The 13,520-nt window shown below is 38.1% G+C and overlaps 1 protein-coding gene across 3 annotated transcripts in view; it reads right to left on the bottom strand.

Annotated features, from left to right (window-relative positions):
- The window catches only part of NCAM2 (neural cell adhesion molecule 2), a 286,486-nt gene that overhangs the window by 112,733 nt on the left and 160,233 nt on the right, over positions 1-13,520 (bottom strand). For all 3 annotated transcript variants that reach the window (XM_061453764.1, XM_061453766.1, XM_061453765.1), the window contains exons 2-6: positions 11,027-11,101; positions 10,032-10,238; positions 7,625-7,768; positions 2,082-2,219; positions 1,117-1,234 (exon numbers count right to left, since the gene is read on the bottom strand). In XM_061453764.1, the coding sequence (XP_061309748.1) occupies positions 1,117-1,234; positions 2,082-2,219; positions 7,625-7,768; positions 10,032-10,238; positions 11,027-11,101 (682 nt within the window). The remainder of the gene's footprint in view (positions 1-1,116; positions 1,235-2,081; positions 2,220-7,624; positions 7,769-10,031; positions 10,239-11,026; positions 11,102-13,520) is intronic.

Consider the following 13,520-nt stretch of genomic DNA (forward strand, 5'->3'; position numbering starts at 1 on the left):
TTAATCTGGGCTCTGCAAATTTTGCTTTGCTTTTTCTTTTTCTTCACTAGATTTTTAATTCTAAGCCACATGATGGAATTAACTTTGCATTCTATGTATTTGCATATCTTGAGATTCAAATTGCACAAGGGAAAAATTTAAAATGAAGTATGACTTTTGACATGTTAAGATGTAGGTATCAGTCAAAGGAAGCTAATATTAAAAATGAATCCAACATTGTTCGAAGATTCCAAAGGAGATTAAGAGCTGATGGCAATCCCTTCTATGAAAATGTAGTGACCTTTTAATTCACCTGAAATAATGTAAGTAGATGAAAATTACTCAGGTCTAAAATAGAAATGTGCACTGGTGTGAGGTGTCTGAGATATTTTATATCCCAGGACTGATACATGTATCTTTGTTAAAATTGAAAGAACACAGAGTGTATGGATATTAATTTTTTTACAAATGTTATATGGTAAGTGTTCCCAGATGATAAAGCTATATTATCTGCATGTTATTGATAAAAACACACATGAGCTTTAAAACTGGTTCCATTTTCAAAACGTATTACATTTTAAAAATTACATAAACCACCCTTGAAACTCATGCAGTGAAACATTTCCATATCCTATGGGTGTCTAAAGCAATACCTCCTTATGAATCTCATTGAAACAGAGAGTTAGGGTTAGACTATTTTTACAAATGGGGAAAATGTTACCTTTGTTATCAGTACTGCTGATCTGTATTGGATATCTATTGCATAACTGCATATGTTTTCACTTGATGTATTCATGTGCAGAAGTTATGAGATTCTTGCTTGTACTGAGATACAGACTCATTGCTTCAGCTTTATTTATTTCCACTTAGATATGAAAAATCACATCAGTATGCTATTTTAGTTGCTCTTACATTTATCTCACTTCCTGGTAACCTGAGTGCAATTGTATTTGTCTGAGTTCATTCACCTACTAATGCTGCATCTAGCTTTAGAAGTCAGAACAGAAATGGACAGCAAATGCTCCTAAAATTCAGTAAAAAAAATTAATTAAGGTTGCCCAGCTTAATGGACCATGATAGAAAATCATGGCACATTAAAACAATGTGCTCTGATGTGCAGACTTCAACTAAACTTACCTGTACCAACTGATTTCAGGTGGAGGTGATCCAGTGGCTCTGCAGAATAAAGTTATTGCCTCTCCTCGATCTGCAGTGGCATTAAAAGATTTCTGTAGCAGAGTAATTGCTGGGGGAACTGAAAAATAAAACATTATGGCCTATTAATGGAAAATAAATTATTTTATGTGTTTCTAGAAAAATCTAAATCACAGGACAGGATCCTTTGCTAACTTTGGAATTTATAATTATACTTAGGAATCAAGTTAAAATATGAAACACTGTTACTAGTATTTCTTTACTTTTCTTAAACACAAGAATTTTAATCATTATCAGGTCTTTTTTTTTTACTAGAATATTTTTTGAAAGTCTTTTTAAGTAGTTCTTCAGTCTTTTTGCAGAACATTTTAAAGTTCTGTATGTCTAAAGCTAGACACAGCATGCATAAGACATAATAAAGTTATGATGACCACTAATTTAACTTCTTTTTTCTTTAATCTATTCTTTTAAAACAGGTGCCAGTATGTAGTAGTCTTTCATCACTGGCCTTGCAGAACTGATTCGTGGCTCTGCAGGCCAATAATGAAAGACCTGTAACAACAGGAGAGACACTGGAGGCAAGTACGGCAGCCCAGTCTTCACCACATATAACAACAACTACAACTAGGGTGAACTGAACTACTAGATATTACAATCTGAAATTCAGTCTTGCAGTCATTGTCAGTGTTCTGTAAATGATTAAAAACAATATTCCAGGTTTTACATATATATCATTTACAGTGATATAATGAAATGCAATGAATTCTATTTCCATGGTGTATTTTTAAAAAATATTAAGAATTACATTTATAGGAAAACAATACGAAGCAGACATGACAACTATATTACCCAGTTCAGTCAGGATATTTTAGAAGCTGACATATTTTAAAATAGGCTATGATAACCAAGTAAAGCAAGAAGTCAATCCGACAACTTTTACTGCTTACCATTCACAATAACAATTATGTCCCGAAAGTCAATTTCTCCTCTTGCTTCCACTCTTCCTTCACATCTGTATACTCCTTCATCACTTTTATTGATGTTAAGAATTTGGAGATTATTGTTTGCTAATACAGCAAATCGATCTAGAAAGGCAAGTAAGAGATGAAGTGGTGTTAGTAAATCAAGACAACATGCAGAACGCTTACTTAAGTGAGTAGTATTAATGTACTTCCTCTATAAAATCATAATGCTCATTGACAAAACACTCATTAATTTAAAAGTAAAATGTCAGCCAAGAAATTTGTTTTTTTTTTTCCCCAGTCCAAAATACATTGCCATTTCCTAAAATTCAATCTGGATTTTCTATCCATAACTTCCTGCTTACTCTAAGGAGTCATAAAATATAAGTTAAACTTATAAATTACTGCAAAAAGAGTGGAATATTCATGAACACCTACATAGAATTTGAAAAGATTAGAGATGGAAAAAAGATAAACCATTTATAATAAAAAAACACTTCTTCCCTATCTATATTAAGCAACTTTGTGCCCATTTTATGGCACTATGCTTATTCATTTCTCAGCTTGCTTTCTCTCCTTCCCTCTTCCTGTTCCTTTGCTCATTCACTAATACTCATTCATCAATGTATCTCACCATAGTTTAACACTTCACAGAAATGGGTACGAAGACATAATCCAACAAAGCAGTCTACCTTCTGCAGAGTGCAGCATAAACTGAAATTCAATGGACTTTTTGAGTAGCTCAAGTTAATTGAAAAAAAAATCAGATTCTGAATACATGTGCATGCATTTTCCTGCACATGCAGCAGCAAAATTATAACCTGGAAAAATAAACTGAATCTGAATTTATTTTATTCTTTCCTTTATGTCTGAACTAGTGTATTGAGTTTACATGTCAAGACATTGGCAGTAGGAGGGCTGCAGGGCAGCCTCTGTAAGGAGCAAGCGGGGCTGCCCTGCGCTGGATCCAGACAGATCCAATGGACCCACCGCAGGGCACGGCTGAGCCCTGCAGATGATGGTGGTGCCTGGGAAGGCCCAGTGGAGGAAGGGAAAAAATAACGATGTGCTCAAAACTCGAGAGTCAGGAACGAGGAAAACATGACAGAAACAGCCCAGCAAGCACCAAGCTGAGAGAAGGTTCAAGGGGAGGAGGTGCTCTAGGCACCAGAGCAGAGACCCCCCCTGCAGCCCCAGGAGAAAGCATGGTAGAACAGATATCCACACTGCAGTCTGTGGAAGACCCCATGCTGGAGCAAGTTTATTCTGAACTACTGCACCTCATGGGAAGAACTCATGCTGGAGCCATTATGGACTGACCACAAGCCCATTGCCCATCTCCCTGTACTGCCTGGGGTGCAGGAGGTAGAGAAGTCACAAATGAAAGGTGAAATTGAGCCTGTGAAAAATAAAGGGGGTGATGCTGCATTACTTCTCTCTTTCTGTTTCACCATCCATCTCTACTTAACAATAAATTCAAGTAATTTCCCCTCACTCAAATCCATTTTGCCTGAGCCGGTAATTGGCAAGTGATCTCTCTGTTTTTACCTTGAACCATGAGCTTTTTCACCTCATTTTCTCCCCTGGTACTGTTGTATTGTGTTTAAGTGGCAAGGTTTTGCTGGTCGTGTGGGAGGCTGCAAGTGTGGCTTCTGCTGGAAGCTTCCCCCATGTCTGATAGAGTTAATGCCAGCCGGCTCCAAGACAGACCCACTGCTGGCCAGGGCTAAGCCCATCAGTGATGGTAGTAGCACCTCTGGAATAACATAGTTGAGAAAGGGGAAGTTGCACAGGAGAGGAGTGAGATTATGTGAGAAACAGCTCTGCAGACACCAAGGTCAGTGCAGAAGGAGGGAAGAGGTGCTTCAGGTGACAGACAGATTCCCCAGCAGCCCATGGTGCAGGCCATGGTGAGGCAGGCTGTGCCCCTGCAGCCCATGGAGGTCTATAGTGGAGCAGATCTCCACCTGCAGCCCATGGAGGACTCCACACCAGAGCAGGGGGATGCCTGAAGAAAGCTGTGACCCAGTGGGAAGCCTGTCCTGGAGCAGGATCCTGGCAGGACCAATGGCTGGCCCTGTGGAGACAGGAGCTGGAGCAGGTTTGCTGCAGGATTGTAACCTGTGGGGGACCCATGCTGGAGCAATATGTTCCTGAAGGACTGCACTCCATGGGAAGGGCCCATGCTGGAGCAGTTCATGAAAAACTGCAGCCTGTGGGAAGGACTCACATTTGAGAAGTTTGTAGAGGATTCTCCCACAGGAGGAGAGGGTCCCAAGGGACCCCATGCTGGAGCAGGGGAAGAGTGTGAGGAGTCCTCCCCCTAAGGAAGAAGGAGTGGCAGAGACAATCTGTGATGAACTGACCACAGCCCCCATTTCCTGTCCAATGTGCTGGTGGTGAGCCCAGAGAAGAAGGGAGAGATCGGGGGGAACGTGTTTTTTAAGATTTGGGTTTACTTCTCATTATCCTACTCTTATCTGATTGGTAATTCATTAGTTTTCCCCAACACTGAGCCTTTCATTGTATTTTTTCTCCCTTGTCCAGCTGAGGAGGGAAGTAACAGAGCAGCTGTGATGGGTACCTGGCATCCAGGCAAGGTCAACCCAGGGCGCCTGTTGAGGAGGATGAGACAGTGGCTGCGGGGGTGCCTTGAAGCTGGCCAAGGTCAACCCCCTGTAACTAGTCAAATTCATGGACTTTTTTGAGGAGAATTACTTCCTGCATTTCACTGTATGTGTTTTTTTAACAACTTGCATACTTGTTATTGAGCTCTTTCTTATTCTATTTGAATCAGTGTCATTCTATCAGTATTGGAAGAGGACAAAATTTACTAGCAATTTACTAGTTTTAACTAGCAATCGAGTGTCATTTTTCACTTTGCTTTCCTTTTTGATTCTGCTAGATTTTTAAAGCATGTTAGATTTCTCACAACACAGATATTCCAAAACAGTGATAAACAACACCTGGTAGAAAAGCTTTCACATAGAGTCAATTCAAAGAGCATATGTAGATACACAGTTACAAATAAAACAGCTTTTTATGCCGAGTTCTATTTCATTGCCAAGGACTCTATCAGAAAATTAAGACAAATGGAAAAATAAAATTTAATTATGCTTCACCTGATAGAGATTTACAGGATATCAATGTCCTCAACACATTTACACTAATTATGTCTAGTTTATTAAAGTAATGCTTGAACATTAATGCTATTTCACACACTACCACATACAAATTATAAAATCTTTTTCTTTCCCATCCCTACACAATTCTAAGAAAGCTGTGCTTTATAAAGGTGAAACGTAGCCCCTCTTTAAGCATTGATAACTTTTTTCCTTCATTAACATAAATATTTAATGTACGAGATGAAAAAGAGGACTAGAGACCACCCTAATTTCTTAATGTTTTATTCTTAATGTTTTATTCTTTGGTAGGCTTGTTAAAGAATAGTTCATGCTGCTGTAAAAATGCCACTAAGTATATACAATGATACTATGCTCATTCAGCGGGAATAAATTCTGCATAGACCACATGGGTCAACCAAAGCACTGAAACCTTGACAGGAAAAGGTTAGATCTTGTTAGAACACTACTCACATGTTGTGTGGAACATTAAGTTGATTCAAAGCAGTAGAATAAATTGGTAACACAACATGAACCGCTAAGATGTTGCGCACACAAGTAACATTCACTGTCCCACAGTTATCCTAATAAAAATTGTCCCCCATATTAAATAAATTACAGTTTGTGGATGTGGACAGTGACTCAGCAATACACTCCTCTAGCTCACTGCTATGTTCTGGACTCAACTCACTGAACTCCAAACGCCTGATTTAGAAGAACGGTCACACCACCTTCCACTTCAGTCAGATGAGACATTAAGTGGTATGGATGGCAAGAGGGACTGCCCACGTCTTTTCATTTCCTCTGAGCTTGAGGAAGTTTTGGCTTATGATTTGCAAATTTTACTGTGTTCTAGGGCATGTAGCAGGCTAGGACCCACAATGTCTAACAAAAAGGTTAGGCATAGCTGTTCATTCTAAGACTAGGACATGACTAAAGATCCGTTGAATTAAAAATTAAAACTTTCAGAAAAAAAAAGAAAACTAAGACTTCTATGACATGTGTCCCTCATACAACTAAATCTGTCATTCTTTACAGAAGGGACTGTAATTTCTTCTTTTAGACCAAATAAGAACACAGCATGTTCACAATCTTAAACACAACTATCTTTGAGATGAGACTCAGCTGAGATTATGCTAGACTGAGGAAGCCATAGAACTGGATGGCCACAGCCTACCCATGATCTAGAGAGTTAGTCTGGCTGATTTGAAGTCTGTTTTATCTAGTCTTTCAGAGTAAGAGAGAATGGAAGAATGGTCAAGAATATAAAAAAGAAAGAAGTCATGAAATTAAAGCACTGACATTATCCTATGCTTTTCTATTATATCAGTGCTAGAATGCTTAAAATAGAAGCTGCTTTCTCATGTCCCCCAAACGAACTGCAATATAGAAGCCAATCTGGATATGAAATTATTCAGTATTTTAGCTTACTATGAACTAAAACCCAACATTTATTTACTTCTTTTTTTAATAGGTGTCATTTAAAATATGACAGACAAATTTCATGCTATTTAAAGTTATGCAAAAAGGTTATGGGTACTGATCCTTCATAGCGGATTTTGAAGCTGGAAATGTAACATAAAACAGAGTAATTTTATCACCCAATGCCTGAAAAAAAATTCTTAACTGTAAGAATTTGACTATACCCTTTTTCCACCTGCATTACAAACCCATATATATGTAGCCAAAACTCACAAAGTTCACAATGTCTTATTTTCAAATGGTTTAAAATGCTGCTTCCACACAGGCATGACTGGGATCTCACTTGGATAATACTTCAGAACACAAGGAAACTATTCTGGTGTTTAAATTACAACTGGTTTCTATCATTATACCTTTTTAAATTGCAAGCACTGTGAAAGAAAATGGTTAAAAAGACAAGCTGACATACTGAAATTTAAAAATTCCTAATTTTCAAAATGTATGATTTTGAAAAAGAAAGGAAATTTTGCTTTATTCCTTTGCTAATCCAACAGCAGCAAACCTGATTGGAAAAAATAAAATGAAAATAATGAAAAATTTGTGACAGACCTTTGATGCAATTTTACTTTTTCAAGCTCTAAGCTGCATTCTGTGCACAGTGAAGTTTTATCTGTGCATGCTTTGGAAACTTATTCAATTCCTATATGGCAGCTCAGGAAGAGTTCCTGCAAAGAAGTTCCCAGCAATCTTTTGTGTGTTTTGACCCTCATAATACATCTAGACAAAACTCCCAATTCGAAAAAATGATATATGAGGGAACCCATTGCACATGGATTCTCTATAGAGACCACATGACTTGGTGAAATTCTACTTATGATGACATGCTAATCAAAATCCTCCACTATAATGTGATGAGTCTTCTTTTACAATAATATTTTAAAATTAATTAGAATGTATAACTTAAAGAGTTACCAAAATACTAACTGTCAGCAATAGTTGTGACTTCCTCATTCTGATATAACCAGCTGACAACAGGAGCAGGTGAACTAGTAACATGGCAAACAACTTCTGCATCTTCTCCCTGCCTGAACTCTTGTGGAGATACTATGTCTTGGAAAGTGAGTTTTTCTGAAAAGGAAGAAAACAGAATATAGTAAGTGTCTTCCAGCTCACTTAGCACTGAAATGATATGTGACACCAAATCAGATAAAGATGACTACTAAACATTCTCATTGTGATAATACATTTAATTTTTCCAGATAGGGCTCAAGTGGTCCTGGACACATGATTTCCACTCTGTAGAAATTATTTCACAATAATTTTGCATTATGAAAACGTTTATTTATCTAAAATGAGCATGTTTTATAAACATATTTTCCATTGTTCCAGAGCCCAGTTTTGAACCCCTATTTTTTTAGATGTTTATATATTCAGGTTAATAGTCTATTTACTCTGCTATTTACTCATTATCTTATCACTGAATTAAAACCTCATGCTTTTATTCCATTGAAACTTCCATCAAAACAACCAAAATTATTTGGAAGAGTCTTATCAAAAAGGTGGAACTTTAGGCTCATTGACTGTGAAAAACATCAGCTGAATAAACAAAAAAATTTAAAAGCCAGTGGGAAACTCTACAGAAAAAAATGAGTATTATTAAGTAATAAGAAATTTTAGCATTTTTTGGAGGGAAATAATAAGATATTCTTAAGCCTGATGAGGCTTTTAATTTTTCCAACCGCAAATAACCAAACTTGATATTAATTTTATTAGTGGCCTGAATAAGTTCTGTATTATTAGAACTTAGTGTTAGAAGTCCAAGACGACACTAATCCATGATGTCATACAAGATCTAATGCAGAAACAAATTTGGAAGATTGCACACAGAACAAACAAACTGACCTATGTTCTTTAGGATCAGAAACTGCCAACTACATTTTAGGAAAAACTTTGGAGAACATAAGTCAGATGCAATTCCACCTCCACTTTTTTGTATTGGTAAAAGTTTAGGCTCAAATAATCCACAGTTCCCATAGCAGAGGGAGCACACTTTTGTTATATACATCTCTTACATACTTGTATAAATTATTTTTATGAAATATTTGAAGAATGTGACCTTATATAAGTCAGAAGAAAAACTCTCATAGGCATCAGTGAGTATTGAACCAGACCCTAGTATCCTGCTTTTTCCTTACAATACATCATAAACACAATGAAACCTTTGTATGACTGTTGCCACAAATCTTTCTATGTCTTGTATAGGTCTTCAGGTTTATCTAGCCTCAGAATTATTAAAATTACCACATTCAAACATTTCAAAAGATTTCAGCCTTGTTCAGCAGTTTGCTAATGGAGTGACTGGCAGTTTTAAGCATACAAATAAATTCCACAAAACCTGAAATCCTTTGAACGGCCAAATTTCAAGCCATCTTGTGATGACTTACAATTCCTATCACCATTTTAACGATTGTTTTATCAACAGGCTTCCTTAAATTGTATTTTTTTAATTATCCTAGTTATCTGTACCTTTCAGAGGTAATGCTTTATGATTCTACTCTGAATTTAATGTCCATTGCAATCCTTAGCGCTCAGCCCATCTAGAAATAAATTTTATGACTATTAAAAAGCTATTTTCCAAAGAAATTAGAGAATAACTCAGTTGAAAGGCTACTAGCAATGCCCTACTCTTTCACCAACAAAAATCTTGCCTTCTATCTTCACTATATACTAGTTTAATGTATTGCTTCTGATTGAGCTAAAGAATACAGTATAATGTAACATCATTTAACTAATTTGATGAACAACCCACAGCCAAACAAATAAAAACTCTAAGAAAATCTCTTGCCACAATGGAATGTATTTACTTTTCAAATCTACTCCTCAATTAGTTGTTTGCAATTGAAATGCATTTTGGATATTCATCACTGTAATCTTCAATTCCTTATGGGAAAATGTCATTATAAGGCCAAGAATAGAAAAGACTGACATAAAAAAACCCTAATTCAGTCTAAAATCCACCTTTTAATGATATATATTACACTTCCTGCCCTTTTATTTATGTGCGTATTTGTAGCATTTTGTAGATATTTTTGTAATTAAGAATTAGGTTGACATAACTTTTTTTCATATTTCCTGTTTTCCATGAGGGACCTACAGTGCACTCTCATTAGATGGCATCCTAAGGAAAAGTGAGCCATTATATTTGAGTATTATAAAGTAGCCATCCATTTTATTTAAGTCTTTGTTGTAATATCTATTAACTAATCTGCAGGGGATGCAATTATTTGGAAGATAAGGTTCAGAGCCTAGAAAGATATTTTGTATAGGCTTCACTTTTTCAATAGCAGTGGCTTTTAAAACATAGTCTTTCATTTGATAATATTTTACTTACGATAAATTTCCAAAACAACAGTAGCTTCTTGAGTTTGTCCTTTAGCATCTGATGCTTGACATCGATATATACCAGCATCTTCTATATCTGCATTGTAAATGGTCAGACGTGATCGAACACCTTCTTTCTGAACAACCACTCTTTGACTAGAAACAATCTTCTCCCCTTGTGGACTGTACCAATCTATGTTGTCAGGCTCACCAATGGCTATAAACAAAACCAAAAAACAATCCAACATTAGAAGTTCAGATAGACATGCTTACCAAATGCACAATGTCTACGCAATGTCAGAGAACTGCTAAATTCTTGAGAGTTGTGAGAAAGTCTGTAGAAAGACAAGCAAGGCAAAACTGCAGGCAGATGTCTTATTGTTGAGACTAGTAGCTCAAGAATTGAAGAGGGAAAAAACCAGAAAGATATAAAGTCTTAAAAGAAAGAAACAAGCCATTCAGCAGCCACTGATCAGCAGGTCAAGTCATCAGTCAGTTGCACTGTCAATGCAGTCAGGCCATGTGTCATTGTCAATGGAAGATGGCTACTCAGCAACATCAAGGATCCTTATCAGCAGCTGCAAATGCAAACTCTTCTCCTAAGACCTGGCTCACCGCAAAAAACTTTTTGGGTGCCTCATTAGGCTGGAGAGGATAGTAAAGCTTAGCCTAGTAGCTTATTTAACTCTCTAAATTAGACAAGTGAAACTATTTTAACTAAAGAAGCATCCTAAAGTATACAAACTACCTGTATTCATACAGACAATTCAACCTGAGCTATTCAGTCTGTAAGAAATAGTTTCTAGACTGGAAACCAATGAAGCCAATGAAGATCTACTATTTATCACAATTTTCACAAGTCAATGGAATATACAATAATACACTAACTTAATACTGTGAATCAATTAAGACAGTTTCAAATTATGTACCCTAACTATGCTATGATTCTATGTAGAAGGTTCAAAATACAAAAAAAAAGTACCTACAAGAAAAGTGAATACATACCCGTGCATGTGAAGAACTTGGATTCACCCACACTCAGCTCAACTTTGCTAAGTGAAATTGTAACTTGAAGTAGAGCTGAAAAATATAAAGTAGGTTATGAACACATTTTGGCATTTATCAGTTAAAATGTTATATTTTCAGGTTTTGTATTTTCTGTTTCTATACTACAGAGCCTGTGCAACAAATCTGAAAAGTTTCAGCTAAGAATTGTATCTTTAGAGCTGGAGTATACATAGAGGTGGAGAAAAGAATCAAAATAAAGATGTTACATGAAGGATAACACCCTCAAATACTAAAACTTATGACAAAATTAGAGAAAAAAAAAAGTAGAAGGGATTGAATGACACATGAACCAAAACCTCAGTGTGTATCTGAAGTTTTAAAAAACACTGTTTCAAGAATCTGAGGTTTCCAGTCTTAAAATGTAATAATTATGGTTTATTATGTGTATGTGGAAATATTTCATCTTGGTGAAAACTGCAACACGAACATTGAGTATACGCTGTATACTCAATACCCAAGTCCCAAGATCACTAGATTATTTTTATATAATTGGTATGAAAGTACACAGGATTTGGAGAAGGCTGAGGTTCTGAATGACTTCTTTGCCTCGGTCTTCACTGGCAAAGGCTCTGACAGCACCACCCAAGTCTTGGAAGGTAGATACAGGGACTGTGAGAATGAAGACCTTGTGCCCACTGTAGGAGAGGAGCTGGTTCAAGACCATCTTAAAAATCTGAAAGTGCACAAGTCCATGAGACCTGATGAAATCCATCTGCGGGTCCTGAAGGAGCTGGCGAATGAAGCTGCTAAGCCACTGGCCATCATATTTGAAAAATCATGGCAGTCAGGTGAAGTTCCCAATGACTGGAAAAAGGGAAATATAACCCCCATTTTCAAGAGGGGGAAAATGGATGACCCGGGGAATCACAGACCAGTCAGTCTCACCTCTGTGCACAGAAAAATCTTGGAGCAGATTCTCCTGGAAGGCATGCTAAGGCACAGGAAAAACAGCAAGGTGCTTGGTGACAGCCAGCACGGCTTCACTAAGGGGAAATCTTGCCTGATCAATTTGGTAGCCTTCTATGATGGGGCTGTGGAACTGATGGACAGGGGTAGAGCAGTTGATGTCATCTACCTGGACTTGCGCAAAGCATTCAACACTGTCCCACACAACATCCTTGTCTCTAAATTGGAGAGACATCAATTATGATAGGTAGACCATTCAGTGGATAAACAACTGGCTGGATGGCTGCACACAAAGAGTTGTGGTCAATGGCTCAATGTCCAGCTGGAGATCAGTAATGAGTGGTGTTCCTCAGAGATTGGTGTGGGGACCAGTTTTGTTTCACATCTTTGTAGGTGACATGGACAGTGGGATTGAGCGCGCCCTCAGCAAGTCTGCCAATGACACCAAGCTGTGTGGTTCGGTTGATATGCTGGAGGGAAGGAATGCCATCCAGAGGGACCTTGACACACTTGTGAGGTGGGCTGATGCCAACCTTATGAAGTTAAACCATGCCATGTGCAAGGTCCTACACCTGGGTGGGAGCAGGCACAGCTACAGGTTGGGCAGAGAAGAGATTCAGAGCAGCCCTGTGGAGAAGGACTTGGGGGTGCTGGTCGATGAGAAAATGAGCATGAGCCGGCAGTGTGTGCTCACAGCCCAGAAAGCCAACCATGTCCTGGGCTGCATCAAAAGGGGCATGACCAGCAGGTTGAAAGAGGTGACCCTCTACTCTGTTCTCATGAGACCTCACCTGGAGTATTGTGTGCAGTTCTGGTGTCCTCAACATCAAAAGGACATGGAACTGTTGGAACAAGTCCAGAGAAGGGCCACAAGGATGATCAGGCGACTGGAGCACCTCCCGTATGAAGATAGACTGAGAAAGTTGGGGCTGTTCAGCCTCAAGAAGAGAAGCCTGCATTGAGACCTTATAGCAGCCTTCCAGTATCTGCAGGAGGGCCTACAGGGATGCTGGGGAGGGACTCTTCATTAGGGACTGTAGTGACAGGACAAGGGGTAACGGGTTAAAACTTAAACAGGGGAAGTTTAGATTGGAAGTTTAGGGTGGTGAGGCACTGGAATAGGTTGCCCAGGGAGGTTGTGAATGCTCCGTCCCTGGCAGTGTTCAAGACCAGGTTGGACGAGGCCTTGGGTGATATGGTTTAGTGTGAGGTGCCCCTGCCCATGGCAGGGGGGTTGGAACTAGATGATCTAAAGGTCCTTTCCAACCCTAACCATTCTATGATTCTGTGATTCTACAAAAGGACAAACATCTCTAGAGGTGAGAAGTACTAAATTCCAAACTAACTTTTTGGTGTGAAAAAACTTAAACTATTCTTAACATTTTGTACCCTGCCCTCCATAAGAAAATGACTAAGAAGAAAAACCACAAAAAGCCCCCAGGAACACATCCTATTTCAGGCAAAAGTAAATGCTTGTGTGCACTCTGTTTGCTAACGTCAAAACCTGTCAGTCCATAAAGACCAT

Source organism: Pezoporus flaviventris, unplaced genomic scaffold (genome assembly GCF_033815535.1).
Source record: "Pezoporus flaviventris isolate CSIRO_AGI_PZ_B2104156 unplaced genomic scaffold, CSIRO_AGI_Pfla_v1 ptg000015l, whole genome shotgun sequence".
Lineage (NCBI taxonomy): Eukaryota > Metazoa > Chordata > Aves > Psittaciformes > Psittacidae > Pezoporus > Pezoporus flaviventris.